We start from the raw sequence: 23,099 nt of genomic DNA on the forward strand, positions 1-23,099 counted from the left end.
CTGTTTTATTTCTACAGAGATGTGAACACCGTCAAACTAGCGAAAAAGATATTTATGTGATTGTTTGAGCTATTGGAAACAAGAGCCAATTTTCCCTCAAGCCATACTTTATACTGTGAAGAAGGAGGCCGCATTCGATAATGTGGTTCTATATACATTTTATCTGAAAAAACGTGACAATGATCAAACAAATCTGTTACGGAACACCTTTGATCAAGGGTTACAACAGTAACAACTAGATCCTTGTGAATGAGAAAAATATGAAAAGCTTCAATTTCGATAGTCCATCGTCAAACCCTTTGAACGTTTTATTGAAAAGTCTCGAAATCTTATCTACTTGATCACAAAGTAATATACTTCAACATATCCAATTGTTTCAAAGAAGTATCGTTATCAAATTCTATATAGAAATAATATCATATATGCTTACAATAATAGTATCATTTTTTAAGTGTCTATATGTCATGCAAAAAAAGAAGAAGAAGAAGAAGAAGAAGAAGAAGAAGAAGAAGAAGAAGAAGAAGAAGAAGAAGAAGAAGAAGAAGAAGAAGAAGAAGAAGAAGAAGAAGAAGAAGAAGAAGAAGAAGAAGAAGAAGAAGAAGAAGAAGAAGAAGAAGAAGAAGAAGAAGAATGTGCACACAAACGTAGGACGATACTTGCTTATTCTTGGAAAACATTTCTCTTTAGAGATTTAGTGTACTAAAAGCAAAACATGTTCCCAATAACGTCAGCCTCTTCAACGGTGTTTCCGCATAATGTCGCCTCTCCAGGGACAGACACCATCTCGGTCATTTGGAGCTTACCAGGAACTTCTGTAGGATGTCAGCAAACAGAACGTCTCCCTAGAGATTTAGTATGTTATTAGATTGTTCCGAAAATAATGGCCTAAATGTATTTTGAAACGCAATTTTATCATAGTGTTTTAATTATATTTTAGGTGAATTTTGACATACTTAATTATTGATGTATGCTCTTTAATAATTTTCTACTTATTTCAGACAGAAAACATTCTTGAAGCATAAGCGCCCTTAAATATGAACATGACAAAAAAGGACCTTCGCTCACTTTTCTTGCATGGGTTCACGCTTGGGCACAACGCTTCTCAAACTGCTGCCAATATCAGCAGAGCGTGGGGGAGGGGTCCACAAGCGATCTCACAGTACGAAGGTGGTTTCAGAAATTCTGTAGTGGTGATAAAAACCAGTTAGCAAAAGAAGGTAGCGGACAGTTAAGATGAAGAAGATAGCGGACAGTTAAGTTAACAATCAATGCTCAAGACTACTGTCAGCAATTAGAGCGTTTGAACCAAGCTTTGAAGAAAAAATACCTGCTTTAGTGAATCGAAAAGGAGTGATGTTTCATCAGGACAATGCGCGACCCCACAATGCAAAGATCACATAACAGAAGATCGAAGAGCTTGGTTGGAAAAAATTCCTCATCTACCTTTTTCTCCCGACCATTTCAGAGTTTTGAAACCAAAAGAGTTTTATATTGATGGGATTTAAAAGCTTGTAAATAGATGGAAGGAAGTCATAGATAATCAGGGAAAGTACACTGATGATTAAATTTCAATTAAATATAACATTTGATCATTTGTTTTCTTTATTCAAAATTCGAACAGAACTTATGGGATGACCTGATATATAGAAATTAACACAGAGAGCGCTGTTCCATGTCTGTGTGTGCATTAACGTGTTATACATAGAGTCGTTATATTAAATGTCGCTATTATAATCATATCATACCTTTTTTCACACTAAACAAACGACAAATCTGAAATAGAAAATAAATTTATAAAGTGACAAATGTTTAATCGAGAGTTACTTTTAGGACCTCCAGTAAATGTTTGCTTTTTTTTTCCATACGCGATTGAATGTATATCTATCTCCGGTAATATCTTTCAATACATCTGATATTATCTTCTTTTGTTTTGTTTTGTTTTTGTTTTTTTTTATGTTGTGAAAAAGAACAGTTTCGTTTTGTTGATCTTTGTCTTATCTTCTCCAACAGGAAGAATTCCGCCGCCTATACACTCAACTGGAATTACTTAAACAGCGAAACATGAAGTTAGGCAATCCTCACTTACAACATAAACTGTCGGCAATGACGGAAGCGGCAAAAAAAGATGACTTGCCAGAGTCGACTCCGTCATCACCGAACATTAACGGGAAACGTGTGGTAATCAACTTGGACGACTATCACGAGGCTACAAGTTTATAAGAAGCATAGCAAGATGGTAAGAATGAAATAGCTTGCCTTGCCGAATCTCTTATTTCTGCGTGGCAATAATCTTCAATCAAATAAGAGTCACATATAACAGACAAGACAATTGTCTATATTATGATGCGCTACTATTACGCAATTATTTTTATCTTTCTTAATAAACTATACCAAACAAGAGCCAATGGTGGAGTCTCGACCAAGTCGCTCGTCTTACTATTTAAAACAGTCAAATCCCCCTAATTTACTCCCTACTGCCTTAAAAAACTAACGTCACATATAACACAGTCCTAGATATACAATATAGATGCAAAAAGATGGGTTGGTCACGGTTGGAACACTTTTGAATCATGGGTCAGCATGAACAGAGCTGATTTTGCTTAAAGAACAACAACAAAGAAAGTAATCTATATGCCAATGAACCAGCGAGAAATCTACATGGCCGTTCGACCACTTAAAAATTGTAACCAAATGTTCCTCAATTCACACATGAATGACACATTTGGTACTGTTATCTTATATACACTGAAAAAAAGCGGACAGTCTTAGCTGGAATATTTTTCATCATATGATTACTCAAGTGAGGTTGACCTAGGGCTAAACAATAATGGCAGCAACAACAACATAAAACACATTTAATATGAATAACAAGACTGTACTGAAAGGAGTCTGATCTTGAAACGGGATCTTATATCACTTGTTGATAATGTCTCTGTTATATGATACATAAATGGTAATGCACATTATGAGCACTACTATAACCAATGTCATAACGATATTGTAGAATGTTACTATGTAGAAGCAATATGACCGATTGAAGAAAGTATCAGATGACTTGGTAACAAATCTTGAGTTCAAATTTGTATTTCGATATTGCTTCACTCCATCAAACTATCGGAAAAGTTTGAGTTTAGATAATTTTTCTGAATATTCTTTTGGCTATGTTTAGTCAAAATTACTGAGTTCAGCAATTGTCTCGGCCTGGCACCCTAATCATTGGATTTGGATCCTGGTTCTGATTACAGGTCACGTGGTAAACGCTGCGCAACATTCCATCTTAGATATTCGCCACCACGAAAGCATCTAATTCAGTTACTGAGATTTGTGATATTTGTTGTAATTGATTAGTTCCAGATTGGCTTTGATCAAATTCACCTATTATAATCAAAACCGTTTTAACCCTGGACATACCATTTTTTTTAATTTATGGGAATACGGAACCTGAGACTACATTATAAAACGAGTCTTTCCATTTTTAACACATTAAGACATGATTTGAAAGAAGTTTAATTGTTATTTCTAGCATTTTGAATGATTCTTCACATGCTATTCTGACTCATTATAGTATAACATTGCTGTTGCTTAACTTCGGTCAGCCCTTATTCAGGATATATATGATCAAAAAGCGTTCAGTAATAACCATTCCGTTTCATCTTCTTTAGGTGTTATATGTCTAATACCATGTTGACCAATGAGTTACTGGCACAATTTTTAAAACATAAGGGTGATTTAAGGGATATATAGCTTCTATTTCTAGCCGGTCATGCAACTACATATATGCTGCTTTTTTAGGACATAGACTACATTTAATGAATGTAAGTTCTGAAAACAGTGCTAAGATTTGCATATAAACCCAAACTAGAAATGTTCTCTTTCATTTAATTCAACAGTATATAAAGAAAAGGGAGGGGCGTAATTAAAATACTCTTTATTGAAATCTCAATATTAAAATACATACATATATATACACAGACATACACATAGTACATACATATATATATATATAAATATATATACACACACACACAATCTCACTTTGAGGATATTTAAACCTTTTATAGGGATAGTTTTATCCAAGATACCATAGTTTTATATATTATATTTTTAAGAGATATTTCTTCAATACATATATTATAAAACATCAAATATTATTAAGTTTTGAAATAAAGAGATTCAATGGATATAAATTAATTTATTAAAAAAAACATTGCCTACAATTGTTTCACTTCACACCAAATTTAAATTACAAAACATATATAATAATATAAGTTTGCATTTTCAGTATTCTAGGTGGAAGTTCTTCAGGGCAAAATGGACATTAACAGAGTTCATATTTTGATCAGTTGAAATATTCCAACAGACTAAGCGAAAGAAAGTGTGTTTATTGTATGTGTGTGTATGTGTGCGCGCGCGCATGCGTTAATATTTTTATTTTTATTTAAATACAATGATAATAATAATGAATTAAAGCATGTAAGAATAAACATAAAGGATAAAAATAAAGATTGATAATAAATAATGAAAATAATGAAATATATAAATAATAAAAAAATAAAATAAAAGATTTTTTACGAAACATGGATGCCCATGGTCCATTTTGGCTTTTATGTGAGTTTACGTTCGTGTGTTTATATGTGTGCTCGTATGTGTGTATACGTATGTTTACCGCCTAAGTTAATTTATGTGTACGTGTGTGTGTATGTGTGTCGGCATAAGGTTATTGAATACAAGTATGGAGGTCATCGTTTATGTATGAGTGTGTGTGTGTGTGTGCATTTACAGATCGTTACTGCTTAAGTTGCGTTATTAGTGCGTAGGTGTGTACGTATATTAGTAAAAGGTTATCGAATATTTCTATTACTATATATGCATTTATAAGTATGGATAAACATAGCCCATTCCAGTTTATGTGTGTATATAGATGTTTACTGTCTAAGTCAATTTATATGAGCGTGGGAATGTATTTTTTTATTCTTTTACTTGTTTCAGTCATTTGACTGCGGCCACGCTGGAGCACCGCCTTTAGTGGAACAAATCGACCCCAGGACTTATTCTTTGTAAGCCTAGTACTTAACCTAACGGTCTCTTTTGCCGAACCGCTAAGTTACGGGGACGTAAACACACTAGCATCGGTGTTGGGGGACAAACACAGACACACAAACACATGCACACACACACACGCGCGCACACACACACACACACACACACACACACACACATATATATATATATATATATATATATATATATATATACATATATACGACGAGCTTCTTTCAGTTTCCGTCTACCAAATCCACTCACAAGGCTTTGGTCCGCCCGCGGCTATAGTAGAAGACACTTGCCCAAGGTGTCACGCAGTGGGACTGAACCCGGAACCATGTGGTTGGTAAGCAAGCTACTTACCACACAGCCACTCCTGCGCCTGTTAGTAATGTGTTATTAAGTCAGATCAGTTTGTTAATATACAAACATATTACTTTATATTCTTTAATCTAATTCATGAAAAAGTCAATCATAATTATTATAATATGAGACAGTAAGATAATTAGTAAAGTAATTATATTTGTATTTAGTTATTGATTCATAGTTTATTCTATATAATATATATTCAAGTGCGTGTGTGAGAGAACACATATATGGATACAGGCTTACGTTATACGGATCTTATGATTAGTACATCTATATATTAAGTGTTTTACGTCATCAAGATCGGTGCTATCGATAGATTTACAATATTTGCATCTAATATAAGATGTATTATCTGATTAATTAATAAAGATCAATTCTCAATATTATTATTAAATTGATATTTAAGTATTATATTATATAATATATAGTATATATTGTTTATATTTATATTATTTTTATCCTATGTTTGGTTTGTAAATTAAGTTATACTTATATTATGCTTATATCATTAATATTTAGTTTCTACCCAGGATACTCAAAATGCAGACTTAAATTATTATTGTTTTGTAATTTAAATTGGGAGTGAAGTGAAACAATTGTAGGCATTGTTAATGAATTAATAAATTAATTTATATTCATTGAATCTCTCCATTTTCAAGCTTATTAATAATATTTGATATATATATATATATATATATATATATATATATATATATATATATATATAATTAATATGAACAGCAGTTTGCAATGTTTCACCTAAAAGGAGAAATACAAATATCACTAAAATGTCTCTAGGATGTTAGGAAACACATTGCTAGAAATAAGAGTTAAATCACTCTAATGTTGTAGTTAACACACATGAATGAAAAGATATATACTAACAAGGACCATAATCGTCCGAAAAGTGCCGATCAAGCATTCTTAATACTCACGTGTCAGTTTCGGCAATTTCCGTTTTCACATTTAGTGACATTTGTAATTCTCCTTTCTGGTAAAACATTGCAAACTGCTGTTTATATTAATTTTATATATACACATCAGCGAATCGCTAGATCATCCAATTATTTCAATGACGAAAACATAAATGCTAATAGCGAGGCGAGTCCAGAAAGAGCCGAAGCTGAGCTCACTTAACTGACGAGACAACGGAAATTGCCGAAACTGACGCGTGAGTATTAAGAATTATCAATCGGCACTTTTCGGATGATTATGGCCTCTATTAATGTATATGCTTTCATTCATTAGAGCGATTTGGCTTGTATTTCTAGCAATGTAGGTGTTTCTTAACACCCTAAATACAGTATATATATATATATATATATATATATATGTCACAATAAATGGATTTCTTGGAGAAATCACTGCAAACGCCCTCATTGGCCCAAGTCTATCAGCTGGCCATACTATGCTGCATTCATACCACATTCGAAATCCTTTTTCTCTTACTTTCCACCCTGTGACGTCTGTAACCCTCCTTTCTCACTTCCGTTTACTGCTATCCGATCTGCTAATTATCTCTTTCAAATATAACAGTCTACATGACATTTTAGTCAGAACCTCCTTTGTTTTCCCCCTCAACGTTTTCTCTCTGTCTCTCTCCCTCCCTCTCTTTCTCTATCTGTCAGTCTGTCTGTCTGTCAGTCTGTCTGTCTGTCTCTCTCTCTCTCTCTCTCTCTCTCTCTCTCTATCTCTCTCTCGTTGCTCACACTTGAGCATCGTCCAGCTTTCTTTTCCTCGTGTGACCATCTTTCTTTTCCTGCACAGACGTTCTAAGGACTGGACGTCTTCTATCTTTCTCTTCTATCTTTTCTCTTTCAAAGAACATATTTCTTCCAGCGTTCACTACCTTTCCCCTCGTTCTGGTCTAACGACCCTCCATGTTTGTCTTAGACCGGTTTCCTTGTACGTTTCCACTGTCTTGTTTTTGTTCCCGACTTTGACCCGCCATAAAATCCAAAATTTATTTTAGAAGTTATGGAAGCAACTGTCTTCGAAGGGTCATATATATATATATATATATATATATATATATATATATATATATATATATATATATATATATATATATATATATATATATATATATATATATATATGCATATATATATATATATAATACATATATATATATGCATATATATTATACATATGCATATATACATATATATTATATATATATATATGCATATATATATATGTGCATCTATATATACTCTTGAAGTTTATTAATTTAGTCTCTTATTTCCTATATATGTTATTTTACATATGATATGTATTTTTTGTGCTATACAGACATACGCATACACACTCACACATTATGTGTGTGTGTGTGTGTGTGTGTGTGTGTGTGTGTGTGTATGTGTGTGTGTGTGTGTGTGTGTGTGTGTGTGTGTGTGTGTGTGTGTGTGTGTATAAATGTAAGAACTTACTGTGGTCAAGGCTGCGTGGTGTTCGATTATCAACAAATAAAAAATACACATTAAGTACAGGACATCCCCAACGAGCGAAAAACGCGTAAACACACGAGAGATAAGTACAGGACAAAATACCAAAAAATACACAATAGTTACAGGACATCAACAACAAGTGAAAATCCGTAAACACGTAACGAGAGCCAAGTACTGGACAAAACACCTAAAGAAGTCCAACTCCTCCTCAGTTGTCGACTGTTAATTACTCCCTATTTCGAGCTTTCAAGATAGGAAAACTTCATAAGACAGCAGCATCAAGAAGTTTTAAAAATATAAAATTTGTGGAGAATAAGGGCTTCGAACGAACAAACAGCAACAGAGTGGACAGAAATTATAAATAAATCTGCAACTCGTGACTGTTTTCTTTCTTCTCTCTGTCTCTCTATAATCCTCTTTATTTTCCGTTTCTCCCCCTTGTTCTTTGCTGTCCCCTGTCTGTTTTTCTTCCACTCCCTAGTATCTTTCGTTCCTTCTCGCTCCTCCCAACTCCCTTTGTTTCTTTCCTTCATCCTCTCTCTTGTCCCCTTCCCCTCTGCCGCTTTGCTCACACGTGACTACAGGCCATTTCTCTTACCTCTGTTTTCTCTGGACGCGACGTCCACGTAGCTGGACGTCATTTCTCTCGCTTCCCAACAGTTTTTCTCTTCTACTATTTTCTTCTCTTCTATTTATTCTATATCCTTTCAAAATTTATCCCAGGCGTTACCCATTACAATGCCCTTAATGTTTGTCTTCGTCGATTGTTTACTTGTACGTCCACTCTGTTGCTGTTTGTTCGTTCAGAACGCTAACTCTCTGCAAATTTTATATTTATAAAATTTTTTGGATGCTGCTGACTTATGACGTTCTCCTATCTTGTGGAAAGCTCGAAATAAGGAGTAATAAACAGTCAAGTTAGACTTCTTTTGATATTTTGTTTCATACTTGTCGCTCGTTACGTGTTTACATATTTTTCACTCGTTGTTGATGTCCTGTTCTTATTGTGCATTTTTTGTCCTGTACTTGTCTCTCGTGTGTTTATGTTTTTCACACGTTGGTGATGTCCTGTACTTAATGTGTATTTTTTTTACTTATATATATATATATATATATATATATATAAACAGAAGTATGTATATATGTATGCATATGTGTGTGTGAGAGAGAGTGTTCGCGCGCGTGTGTTTATGTTTTGCCTCGTATGTTATGTACAGCATGTGCACTCATTGCACATACTATTATATAAAATGTATATACGACGCTGTATCTAGTGTTGTCAAATCAGCACTAGGTACATGTTCACTCTTCTATTTTCATTATTTCCCCCCCCCCCCTCTGTAACTTTCGGCTCTCCCTTCTGTTCATGTCATTTTGTCTTCCCTATATGAAATAAAACACTTTTCCTTTATAATTCTTGCCACCACTCCTCAAAGTTCATTATTTATTGTCATTACATCCTCCTCCCTCCCTCCTTCTTTGTACAAGTCTTTTATTACGCATATGTCTTTTCCTCCATCAATTCTCTCTGTCTTCCCACTACTCATTTACTTCACTTGACCCCTAGCCCTCACAACTCCTTCCTATTTCATTTGAATTGGAACTCCGGACGTTCTTTTTCCATCTCTCCTCACACTATTTCTGCGCATATTCATCTTCCACAAAACTCTTACCACGTTACTTATGCGTTCTCCCACACTATTCACTCTGTTCTTTCTCTCTCTCTCTCTTTCATTCTCTCTCTCTCTCTCTCTCGCTCTCTCTCTCTCTCTCTCTCTCTCTCTCTCTCGCTCTCTCTCTCTCTCTCTCTCTCTCTCTCTCTCTCTCTCTCTCTTTGCACCTACCACTCCACGATACGTTTTCTCTCCCTCGTTTCTTTATTCACCTTTCTGCAGCCATAGTATTTATTTCCGTAGTCTTTCTGAAGCACGAATTTCTCACTCCTATATATTTTTCCCTTCGAACATCTAGTAATAATAATGATTCATAACTTTGACACAAGGCAACATAATTTGGAAATGAATGTAGTCGATTTAGTGACCAAATAGTTCAATGGTATTTATCTTATTGATCCCAGACGGATAAAAGATAAAGTTACCTACAGAGGAGTTTGAATTCAAAACTTAAACATAACTAAATACAGCAAGTACTGCTATATTGTTCTTGCCATCTACCTTTCTTTTAACTATTTTAATATTTTAGTAGTAACATCGGCATAGAGTCTGTTGTATTTTGCCTATGAAAAGAGAAACGTGTGAAAATAGTGAAGGAATAAAATTACCAACGGACGAGGAAATTAAGGAGGTTGACAAAGGTGAAAGATACAAATATCTTGTTATACTTGAAGTAGACGGTATCAAAGACTGCGAGATGAAAAAATGTCTGGGGTATTTTAGTAGAATGAGAGAAATATTGAAATCGAAATTAAATGGTGTATAAAACTTACTTATCCTTCTGGAAGTTGAACGTTCCCGATTCATATTGTCGTAGTTTTTACCTAGTGCTCAATGAATTCGGTCCCCATCTTCTTCGTAGCAATGTAGCATCCCTCTAGTCTTCCTTCACGTCATTGAGCAGTTCAGTCAGGTCATCATTGGCGATTTACACAACCCTGGATTTCAGACAGTTTATGAGTTTGGGCGCTTCTTTCAGCCTCTGGCCTTTAATCTGAGCTCATTTCTTCCACATTCATCTTTCTTCTGTCACTACTCCCGGCGTTTTCATACTTCTCTCCTGCCTATATATCTTCCTCATCTTCGCAGGATAATGGGAAGAGCTCCCACTCATAGCCTTAGTAATTAACCCTCTGCTGGATCCTCCCTTGACGGCTCCTGATGCTGGTGACACTGAGAATAAGACAATTTCGTTTGCTTCGGCTTGGATTATGATTGGAGCTTTGACCAGTGTCACTATAAAAACAACGTTAGGAATATCCATGGTATTTACCTCTGGGATCAGGTGTTATTGTTTCTTCTCTTGTTTTCCAACTCCCTTTTATATTTTTCATTCCCTCTTTTTCTGGACAAAAGACTCTCAGGTGACCTTTTCTGACACTCGTATAACAACTGGGTCTTCTGTCTTACACCATCAATTTGATCGATTACCTGTTTGCTCTTACACTAGAATACAGAGCTTTGTGATCATCAGAGGTTATCGGGACCAGGAAATCTATGTAGACATTACTTGACGCCTTATGCCTGTAAGTCTTGCACAAAGAGAAGGACAAAATTTGTGATCCAGATCTTAGTATCCCTGAAACACATGAATTGTAACAGATGTAGACACGTTTGTAGAGCACCGCACCTAATTTTCGATCTTAATGACCTGACACATGTTTCCATGTACCCCACCTCAATCGATGGAGTATGCAGCCTGCAAGACGTCTTTCGATTTCTCTTTCGAAGTAGCATGAAATACACTCTTTTGTCAATTTCCACACCATCTATTTTGGATAAATTCGTCATGCAAGAAGATACTGACTTTAGTGATTTATTTTCTCTTTTCGTTTTCTCTGTGTTAGCTCAAGTTCAATCTTTCTTTGTGATCGACAGTGTTTTCAAATGGTTGTTTTGTCTTTAGTTGTCAATGTTTCCAATACCAATAATGTTCATCTCTTTTTCATTGCACAACATTTTAAACCTGAAATTCTGTATGATAAATTCTTTCATTTGTCTACAGCTTTTATTCTGTAGACTTTTTTTTTTTTAGAAATAATTTGGTGTCGTGTTTGTTAATGTGATTGAGGCTATCGCTACCACTACTGTAGCAACACTTCTTCTGAAGCCATTTTAGGCCAACAAACAACAATTTTATATATATAGGTGCAGAAGCGGCTGTGTGGTAAGTAGCTTGCTTACCAACCACATGGTTCTGGGTTCAGTCACACTGCGCAGCATCATGGGCAAGTGTCTTCTACTATAGCCTTGGGCGGACCAAAGCCTTGTGAGTGGATTTGGTAGACGGAAACTGAAAGAAGCTCATCTTATATATGTATACATATATATGTATGAGTGTGTATATGTTTGTCCCCTTAACATCGCTTGTCAACCGATGTTGGTGCGTTTACGTCCCCGTAACTTAGCGGTTCGGCAAAAGAGACCGATAGAATAAGTACTAGGCTTACAATGAATTACTCCTGGGGTCGATTTGCTCGACTAAAGGCGGTGCTCCAGCATGGCCGCAGTCAAATGACTGAAACAAATAAAAGAATATATATATATATATATATATATATATATATATATATATATATATATATATATATATATATATATATATATATTCCAATATATACATACACTTTGTATTTTTTATTGTTTCATTCATTGACTGCGGCCATGCTGGAGCACTGCCTATAGTCGAAGAAATCGACTCCAGATTTTATTCTTTGTAAGCTTAATACTTATTTTATCGGTGTTTTATGCCGAACTGCTAAGTTATGGGGACGTAAACACACCAACATCGTTTGTCAAGCGATGGTGCGGTGACAAACACAGCCACACAAATACATACATACATACATATATATATATATATATATATATATATATATAAAACGACGGGCTTTTTTCAGTTTCCGTCTACCAAATCCATTCACAAGTCTTTGGTCGGCTCGAGGCTACAGTAGAAGGAACTTGCCCAAGGTCCCACCATGTGGTTGGTAAGCAAGCTACTTACCACACACAGCCACTCCTGCGTCTGTATATATATATATATATATATATATACAAAAAATTTATAATGTATAATTACAATTAGGGTTCGGCAAAATTGCTTCACCACATACCGAAATTTAGAAATAGCAGTTAAATACTATTCCACTACCATAAGATATCTCCCAGATAGTAATACTCCCAACTCACGCAGGCAAAGAGAAAAAAGCCGGGTGGATTCGTTATTTGTACTCTTTGCCTGCGTGAGTTGGGAGTATTACTATCTGGGAGATATCTTATGGTAGTAGAATAGTATTTAACTGCTATTTCTAAATTTCGGTATGTAGTGAAGTTATTATGCTGAACCCTAATTATAATTATAATTGTAAAATTTTTGTATAAGTTTACCGATAATGGTTCTTTTAACAAACCAAACTACTTGGTAAAATTATTAATTACTAATTGATTAATTAATTAATTTTATCCGTTATTTTATATATATATATATATATATATATATATATATATATATATATATATATATATATGTATATATATATATATATATATATATATATATATATATATATATATATATATATATATATATATATATATATATATATATATATATAGGCGCAGGAGTGGCTGTGTGGTAGGAAGCTTCAAAGTCCTTTAATGATTATCTATCATAATTCCAAGTATTACTCCGAGTAAATGCTTTGCTATCATCAAACTACTGCTAACGTATCAATGTTGTTGTCATTGGAGCAGTGATAATGCATTCTTGGCTTAGGGGATTGTAAGAAGTATCGCTCTTTTCACATTAATATAGCTTGGGTGATTTTTTACTCACTTGGGCTAATTTGAAATATTTGAAAGAATAAATAAATATAATTTAAAAATAGATACGAAAGGTGAGAGATAAAAATCTATCAAAACTCCTATAATTATGTTGTTAGTGAAGTGATGGTTGTAGATATATTGTTGTTTTGGCCTTCAACTGGCAGACCTGTTATCAAAGACATTCTAATGGTGACTGTACTAACGTTGTTCCAAACTGTATCTAAGAAAGTTTGGAAGACGATAGGACACAGTTTGAAGATTAGGGTGCTGTTTCTAGGAAGTTGACACCCTCTGCCTTTAGTAGAAGTGTATTTATTTCAATATTATTTGTGTTGAAACATATGAATGACCCCGCCACCATAACTATTTTTAATATTTCTTCCTAAACCAGTATTTTCCACGTTTTTGACACCGTGATGCAGCGGGCATCAAATGAAATATTGCTGATACTTTTCACATGGAAATATTAAAAAAAAACATCTTTGAAGTGAAAAGAATAAACACAACTAGTACTTGATTTTATAAATCATACTTCTGTGCAAACAAATTTATGAATAGCATGACGAAGCGTTTGAGAACTAAGCGGTGTGTGTGTGTGTATGGATGGATGGATGGATGGATGGACACGTATTCCAGCGTACTTCTGTGCACAGTAACAATGCTATGATAGAAGACACAGCCCAAAGGCGGCGAGCTGACAGAAATGTTAGCACGCCGGGCGAAATACTTAACGGTTACGTTCTGAGTTCAAATTCCGCCGAGGTCGACTTCGCCTTTCATCTTTTCGGGGTCGATAAATTAAGTACCAGTTACGCACTGGGGTCGATGTAATCGACTTAATCCCTTTGTATCTCCTTGTTTGTCCCCTCTATGTTTAGCCCCATGTGGGCAATGAAGAAATAAGAAGGCGCAGCCCAATCTTGGCTCGTAATGGGATCGAACCCTGGACTACATGATTACAAAGTAAATCTTTTAACAATAGAGCCATTCCTGCGTCTTGAAACTGTGATATTAACAGAACAGAATGATCTGGGATCGGAATTAATGCAAATATATGCAATGTACCTTTAGTAGTCTACGCCCACGTGTGTGTATGTGCGCATGTGTGCGTGTGTGTGTATGTGAGTGTGTGTCTAAGATATCGAAACACTAATTAAAACCTCATTTATAATTTGCTATTTTCTCACCGGCGTTAAATTAGAAAAAAAATTAGTGTTACAAAGATCTAAGATGGTGGCGTTAATAAGAGTGTATTTGATGTTAAGTAGGGGAAAAATCAAAATTGGACTTGGTGCTAATGAATGAAAACGAAATTACTGATTGGATTGCCTTTAGAAAATAGCTCAGCATAATTATTTAAAAAATGCTATTAATGGTTTTTATGTTATCGTTGTCGTCGTTGTTGTTGTTGTTATTGTTACTGTTGTTGTTGCTCCTGCTATTGTCGTTTAGCCCTGTATTAACCCTAATCGAGCAGACTTGTGATCAAAAGCATTCCGGCTATAAATCATGGAAATATTTTAGAAATATGATGCATGTGTTTCTTTTTTCTTCAAGACGAATAACGATATATTTAATGATGGAAAACCTCGCGAAAAAAAGGTAGTATAAAAATTTTAATGCTGCTAGAGCGACTCTGAATACAGCAGGTACGTAGTCAACGCTATCGGATTACAGGGATCGTAGCATGGTGATCCTATGCTTAATCGTTTAGTTGGTTTGTTATCCTGTTAATTTTATATATATACATGCACACACACAAAGTTGGCAGATATATGCTAATATTCACAAGGAAATTTTCATACGGACTGGTCGCTGGTCACACACCTATGACAGTGTGCACGTATCACCTATGAATATGGGTGTTACGTAAGTTGAGCCTCCTGGAACAGTTATAGAGACGAGACGTCAAATAATGTTTTATTATAAGGGGTGTGGTGAATATATTGTCGCCTAAATTACGCAAAATTGGAAATAACACTGACATCTCATTCTAAGTGATATATTTACCAAAATGACATTAAAATGTATTGAAATACTAAAGAGTAAAGTTATTCAATAAAATTGCATTGGTGTTAACCACGGCCTCCAGACTTCGGAATCTCCTGCAACTCTTCTGGACGCTGTCCTTCTTTAAGTTGGTTAATGCTCCCATAATCCTTGCCTTTAGTTCATCTTTGGCGTTACAAGGAGTTTTGTTAGTCTGTCGCTCAACTGCGCCCCACACATAATAATCAAGTGAGTAGCAGTCTGGGAAGTTAGGTAGCCAACTGTTAGGGTCGCAGAAATTGTCTGACAGCCATGACTGGGTTTTCCTGCTTGTGTGGCGTGGTGCAGAGTCCAGTTGCCAGAAATAGGGTTTTCCAGCAACCACCCTCTTGACCCAGGGCAGCACTACCTCCTCCAGGCCCTTGATGTAGACCTCCGTATTGAGAGTGAGACCGTGTGGGAAGATGAACGGAAGCATAACGTCGCCATCACTAGCGATTACTCCAAACACCATGATGTTGACTGGATCTTTGATTTTTATCACTCTCGGTACATGTCCTCAGATTGACACCCAAACTCTGAAATGCTTATAATGGAGCTTTCGGTGCGAATACCAAGTAGTACAGCGAAATTAAAAATATAAAATTTACCCATCGCACCCTGTATATATTCTTTTCTTCATTTACAGTCTGTACTTTGTGTTCCATGTAAATATATTACACCTAACTGTGTTTATCTGCCTTACTCCTTCTCTCTCTGTTTCTTTCTCTTTTTCTCTCTTTGTGTGTATGTGCGCGCGCGCGTGTATGTAAACACATGTGAGCGTTTTCAGCGTCTGATTACATTATTTAGTGTATTTGTTTATATGTGTGAGAGTGTATGTTTGTATGTTTGTATATAATTACACACACACACACACACACACATATATCTATATATATATATATATATAATATACAAGAATAAGGGCAGGGAATCGTCAATTAATAATAGAATTAATAATCCCTGTATATTTATGATTATATATATATATATATATATATATATATATATATATATATTTAATGTGTTTTTGTATAGTATTGCACGTCGAAAAGTACATTGATTTTTGTTCTGTGTATCATTTATTTACAATCTTATGTCTCTAAAGTTTGCATATAAATTATTGTTTCAATTTGATACCTGTCTGCGTAGTTCCAAGCGAATGACGATGAAATTTAAACAACAATAAATTATTTTTAACCATGAAATTCAGTAGTGGCTTAACATTGAATTAATCATCACCAACCCAAATCAGACGGACAGAGAAAGAGAGGGGGGAAAGGGAGAGAAAGAGAGAGAAGTAATAAGGTAGAAAAATACAGTTAGGTATGGGAGATATATTTACAGGGATCATAAAATGCAGACTATAATGTGTGTGTGTGTGTGTGTGTGTGTGTGTGTGTGTGTGTGTGTGTGTGTGTATTATGTATGTAATATCTCCTCAGTTGTTTCAAGAGGCCCGACTTACCATATTTATAGGTGATATGTACATGCTACGACCAGTGATAAGTTCCTATGAAATAGTTAAGCAAATCTGACCTTCCTTTTCGAGAATGGAGTGAAAAATACTTTTGATAGAGCTTATATAAAGTTTAAAGAGAGAGAATAGAGGTTGGAGGAAAAGGGCGGAAAATGTGAGAGAGACACGATAGTTAAGAGGCAAGACAAAATGGAGAGCAGTGAGACAAAGACCAGAAATAAAGCTGATAATTTTTTTCTCTATTATATGATGTATTTTGTGTTCCATGTAAATTGCCTTACTATCAAAATAACAGTTCGGTTTGGATTGCGCTTTGAGCCACTTTTGATGCCGTGTGCTCGGCCCTGGATGAGGTTGGAATTTAAGTTTGCATTCATATATATCATACGGTTTCTCAACTTCGGTTCTCAGGAATCCGGAATATAAAATAGCTGGGCCTCTCGGAATAGACTAAATTATGGTTTTCATTTTTTTTAATATCTCATTTTATAATTTAGAGTTTGTAAGAACAGAAAGCAAGAATCCAGACCATTAAAATATGTTCCATCGGGGAAATATATATCTACTTATATAGAAAATCCAACAATTTGCGGACAAAAATACGATAAAAATTTTCCCAAATACTAAAACATATTTCAATCTGATTGATAGTATTATCCGACGAAGTATATATTGTTGATGGTGTTCTTGTTTTAACTTGATTGTAAATTTGTAAGAAAGAGCTCTGGCGCAAAATGGCTCTCTCTGCTTCAATGAAAGATGGCGGAATAGTACTGAGAACAAAGAAGTTTCCGCAAGTTAACAGTTCCGTGTCTAGTAATTTGAAACATGTTTATCTCTTTGACAACATTTATTTGTACCAGAAAATAATTGGCTTGGTTGTATGCAACAGATTTGTTAATGGCAACATTTCATCTTTGTATTAGGGACGTTTCTTTTGATGAAATGGATGCTGCAATTATCAGGGATGGAAAACAGAAGACTCAACTCACAAACGATGAACATCTTTCATGCAGTTTCTTTGCAGTGTTGTGCAGTAAAGTTTTTAATGATAAAATTAGAAATGATTCAAGTGCACCCAAGAATTAAAAGAGACTCTTTTGAATATGTCATCAATCCAACCAGTTTCCTTTGGTATTCGAACTTCTCTTGACACATTCTCTCAGCAAGAATAGCATCATGAATAGCATTAAATTCATTATCTAAATGTCGAGAGGTCGGTTCTTAACGATAACTTTTACAACGCAGTTTTAATGAACAGGAACAGTTCTAGCATTGCAACTAGACTATTCTATCTTTTCTTTGACTCATCGAATAATTACAATTCCTGACCAAACTCCTCTTCAACAGATTTCCAAAGTTTTTCCTTATTTTTATTTGTCGGAAATCAAATGAAGAGACGATTTTCTCGCTTTTTAATGATATATCCAGTGGGTGGCGCGGTGCTTCTACACTTACACTAAATTCAATTTGTAATAGGTTAGCATAATTATTAATCACATTTGTAACTAGATTAAATCTGTATTTTAATCCTTATTCTCGGATGTACCTTCAAGTCTATTGTCGTTGAAAGAATCATTAGTTGAACTAATTCCAATACAATTTGATTCAGCTTTTTTTCTTGTAAAGAACATTACAAAAGCCAACTGATGTCTGTATGAGTAAATCGACTAATGCTCGCAGTCAATCTCCTTACCAAATTTAACCCTGTCACTAGTTCTATCAGTTGTGACTGCAACTACTTTTTTTTCAAGACAAGTTTGAATACAGGAATTTAGTTTCTTAAAGTTCAGTCATGTTTCTTCCAGGTAAACTTCCATAAATTTTGGTTATTCTTAAATTCCACAATTTTCCAGATGAGTGTACATTTGTACTATTTAAATTACTGCGATTATGTAAAAATATATTTTCATCCAAAGAAATACTGCAATTTTTCAGATCCTCGTTTTTATACTTCATATTTTAATCACAAAATTTAATTTCAATATTTTTCAAATTATATTAGCTTTGAATTAGCTGCATTAAATGAGAACCATGTTTTGATAAAATCAAACCTTTGTCTGTAATAGCTTTTGTGATAAAAGCACTTTTATCTGTTACATTTATGGAAATCCATCAATAGCAACTACTTCGGATATTATTTCCAGTCTGATTTTCTATAAAAACTGTTATATCTTGTTAGTCTATGTTTTTAAGCATGTTCATCCATTTTAATTGTACTAGTTTCTGAAAAAAATTCTCTCTGTACGATATTTAAATGGCATAAAAGGCTGTTTCTTGAACCACTTAAGACAGTCAAAAGTTATAATTAGTTTTTTAAAAAATAAGGTCAAAAATTCCAGGGAAATAAAATGCAATCTCAAAAGTTCCTGAATTCTTTTTTAACCAATACACGCATACATACATACATACACACACATACACACACACATACATACATGCATGCATGCATGCATGCATGCATGCATACACACACACACATACTCACATACATACATACATACATACGTACATACATACATACCCTGAAAATTAGGGTTCTCAAAACCTGAAAGAAAAAGGCTGATTAAAAGACTACAGATTCAAGCCAAAAATTTAGCACATAAATACATATGCATACATCTAGACATGAAAATATATACATAAAAACGCATCCATAAAACAAACATACAAATCTGCGCATACACTAACACCAAATACTGCACACACACATATGCACAAATACCTAGATGATGTTGATAAAATTTCCAATGAAGGAGCCGTGAATCTATGTTAGAGTCCGGCTCTTTCTCTATGGACAAGAAATACAGAAATGAAACTGATTGATAACATACATACATATATATACATACATACATTCATACATACATACATACATACATGCAGTCAAGTACCTGATGCACATGCAGGAAAAGCCGTAAAATGTGACAACCGATGCAGACTTTGTGGAGTTCATACTGAAGATATCACCCACATCATAAGCAGTTGTCAGAAAATGTAATCAGAGTATTATCTACCGATGAGACATGATGTTGTAGCTAGGACACTCTATAATGAAATCCGTCGGAAGGATAATCCCGAGGACATGCTAGAAGCCATAGCTACTCATAATGAAAAGGAATACTGGTGGAGTGTACCAGTGAAGACCTCAATAAAATTTAAGCACAACAGACCTGATATAATGATTTGGGATAGAGAAGAGAAACTGTGCACAGCTGTGGTAATTAGCTGCCCAGCGGATATTAACATAAGGCTGAAGATCAGTGAAAAAGAGAACACCTATGCTGAACTATTGAGAAATCTGCAGTTACTCTATCCAGATTAAAAGTTCAGGTTTATACCTGTAAATACTGGGGCCCTGGGATATGTAACACACTGCTTAAATACCAATCTTGAGAAATTAGGTTTCTAAAGACCAGAAAGGAGAAAGCTAATTCGAAGACTACAGATCCAACCCATCACTGGAATTGTAAAAATCTGTAAAACTTTCCAGAGGTTTATTTAAATATATATGAGCATGTCTAGATATGCAACTACATGCATGAGAATACATACATAAAACAAACAAATTTGCACATTCATGCATACATATATACATACATACATACATACATACATACATACATACATACATACATACATACATACATACATACAAAATATCCTGTTGTTGATGCTGAAATTCCAATGAAGGAGCTTTTGGCAAGAAATCTTGAAATAAACTGAATAATGACATACATAGACTTCCGTTCAGTTTCCATCTAGCAAATTTCGCACACCTGGATTCGTCGAGCAAAAGGAAGAAAATAATTTCTCAAGAGGCCGTGCAGTGGAATAAAATCCAAAAGCTCGTGTTTGCGAAGCAAACTTCATAACTTCACAGCCTTGTTTCTATGTATGTAAATGTTTCACGTCGACATAAAAGTGAATAGGAAACGATGGTTATTTAAACAATAAGCTGTCAATCCTTCTTAACTTACTCATGTATGAATATGATTTGTATTTTAGTAATTCAGCCTGACATACGTTATATTCTTTATATACCTTGCTAATGTTATAACAGCTATGTACTTTACTGTCAATCCTAACATAGCAATACGTCACATCACCATCGCACACTCCACTTCCTGCTCTCTCTCTCTCTCTCTCTCTCTCTCTCTCTCTCTCTCTCTCTCTCTCTCTCTCTCTCTCTCTCTCTCTCTCTCTCTCTCTCTCTCTCTCTCGCTCCCTCTTCTCTCTCTCTCTCTCTCTCTCTCCCGCTCTCTCTCTTACTTACTCACTCTTTCACTAGATTGCCATAAAAGCACCTTTATGTGCAGTTAATTAATGCAGAGAATGTATGCATTGTGTTGGAAATGGTTGAAGTATGATATTTGCCAATATATTGAACAAGTGTATGTAAAATCAAAATGCTTCGCGATATTTAAATTCAGTTTATAACAAATTCTTTTAATCTTAGTACACACGCGCGCGCACGCATGCACAGACACACACATATTTACATATATATATTTATATTTGTATTTAAATGTAGGTTACATCATATTTTTATTTGTATATTAAACATATTCTTACACGTACAAGAGATAATTATATATATATACATATATGGAGTGGTTGTGTGGTAAGTAGCTTGCTGACCAACTACATGGATCCGGGTTCAGTACCACTGCGTGGCACCTTGAGCAAGTGTCTTCTACTATAGCATCAGGCCGACTAAAGCCTTGTCAGTGGATTATTTGATAGACGGAAACTGAAAGAAGCCCGTCGTGTGTGTGTGTGTGTGTGTGTGGCTTTTATTTGCCACCCCAACATCACTTGACAACTAATGTTGCTGTGTTTACGTCCCCATAACTTAGCGATTCGGCAAAAGACCGATTGAATAAGTACTAGGCTTACTAAGAATAAGTCCTGGGGTCGATTTGCTCGACTAAAGGCGATGCTCCAGCACTGCCGCAGTCAAATGACTGAAACAAGTAAAACAACAAAAGAACAAAAGAATACATATACATACGTATATATATGATGGACTCTCCCGTCGGTTTCGACGTTTAAGGCTCCGACAATGTACTCTTTCTTTGTCAGTCATAATGCTTATGTCGAATGTGACATTTAAGTCCCATCAAAGCTTTGCTAAGAAGGCTACAGATGTTACAAGTATGAGCATGACAGGCCAGTGCAGGTGGCATATTTGCAGCCGCTTTTCTCCTTTGCCTTGCACCTCGAAGCCTGTTAATGCTGGTTGCAACAAAGTTTTTAATACTATTTTGACACAACGATCTCCGTTTTGTTCGTTCCGAGGCTGTTCGCTCAAATGTGTTGTGAGCTATCTTTACTTCTAAGAGGTTACTCTTCAGCTTGTCCTTATATCCGAGCCATAGTCGACCAACATCTCCGTACCCCCTCTCAAGCTAGCTGTACATGAGGACTTACATAGGACTTACACACACAAATACACACACACACACACATATACACACATCACTTACGTGACAAAGGGCATTAATCAGCACCAGTATTGCTAGAAATAAGAGTCAAAACAACTCAATAGCCACAGAAGCACTATCTTAATGACTAACAAGTGAGACAAGCTTCCTACGGTCGCAGATGTAGCCAGATCATCGATGATTTCGTATTTTGATGTTTAACGCCTCTTAATGCTCATCAGTTAAAGATTCCGTTTTCAATGTCTACAAAGCAGTCACCTGTGTATTTAACTTATTAAATTTAGAAATTTTATTTCAGATATAAACATTCTATGAAACGTTTAGTTTTCTTTTCTACACATGCTAAGAGACTTCGCGTTTTGTTTTAATTGTTGAATTGTTGAATGGAAGTTAACATATATTATCAACTAATGGATTGCGTTGTTGTTCAGTCCTTAGCATAATCAGTAATCAAAGATATTCCAGTTGTGATCATTACATCTTTTTTCAGGTATTATACATTTAGGGCTAGATAGTACGGTATACTTTCAAAACGATTCGGTTTCTTCTTCTCGTCGTTGGTTCAATGAAAACATTTGCCCGTGTTGCTTTAGGTTGTATCGTGTTTGAAATGTCATGGTATAATTTACAAGCCGTTCTTAGCTCCGGATTCAGTCATGTCAACGAAATGAAAAATGAACTTTCATTCGGAATAAAATGAGAGTCTGTTGTAAAGAAGTATAACGGTAAAATTCGAGGAAATAGTAATTGTATGCGTCGGAAAATGCGAGTTCAAATGTCA

General features: G+C 35.0%; 1 protein-coding gene across 8 annotated transcripts in view; it reads left to right on the forward strand.

The window, feature by feature from the left end:
* Positions 1 to 23,099, forward strand: part of LOC106877599 (putative G protein-coupled receptor CG31760) — a 1,070,704-nt gene that overhangs the window by 1,025,207 nt on the left and 22,398 nt on the right. For all 8 annotated transcript variants that reach the window (XR_016243082.1, XM_089357298.1, XM_089357297.1 and 5 more), the window contains one exon: positions 2,011 to 2,236. Coding sequence is in view for 7 of the 8 variants with exons in the window: in XM_089357298.1 (XP_089213424.1) it covers positions 2,011 to 2,220 (210 nt within the window). In the remaining variant the exon portion in view is untranslated. The remainder of the gene's footprint in view (positions 1 to 2,010; positions 2,237 to 23,099) is intronic.

The sequence above is a fragment of the Octopus bimaculoides genome, chromosome 9 (genome assembly GCF_046866305.1).
Source record: "Octopus bimaculoides isolate indiv1 chromosome 9, ASM4686630v1, whole genome shotgun sequence".
In the NCBI taxonomy this organism is placed as follows: domain Eukaryota; kingdom Metazoa; phylum Mollusca; class Cephalopoda; order Octopoda; family Octopodidae; genus Octopus; species Octopus bimaculoides.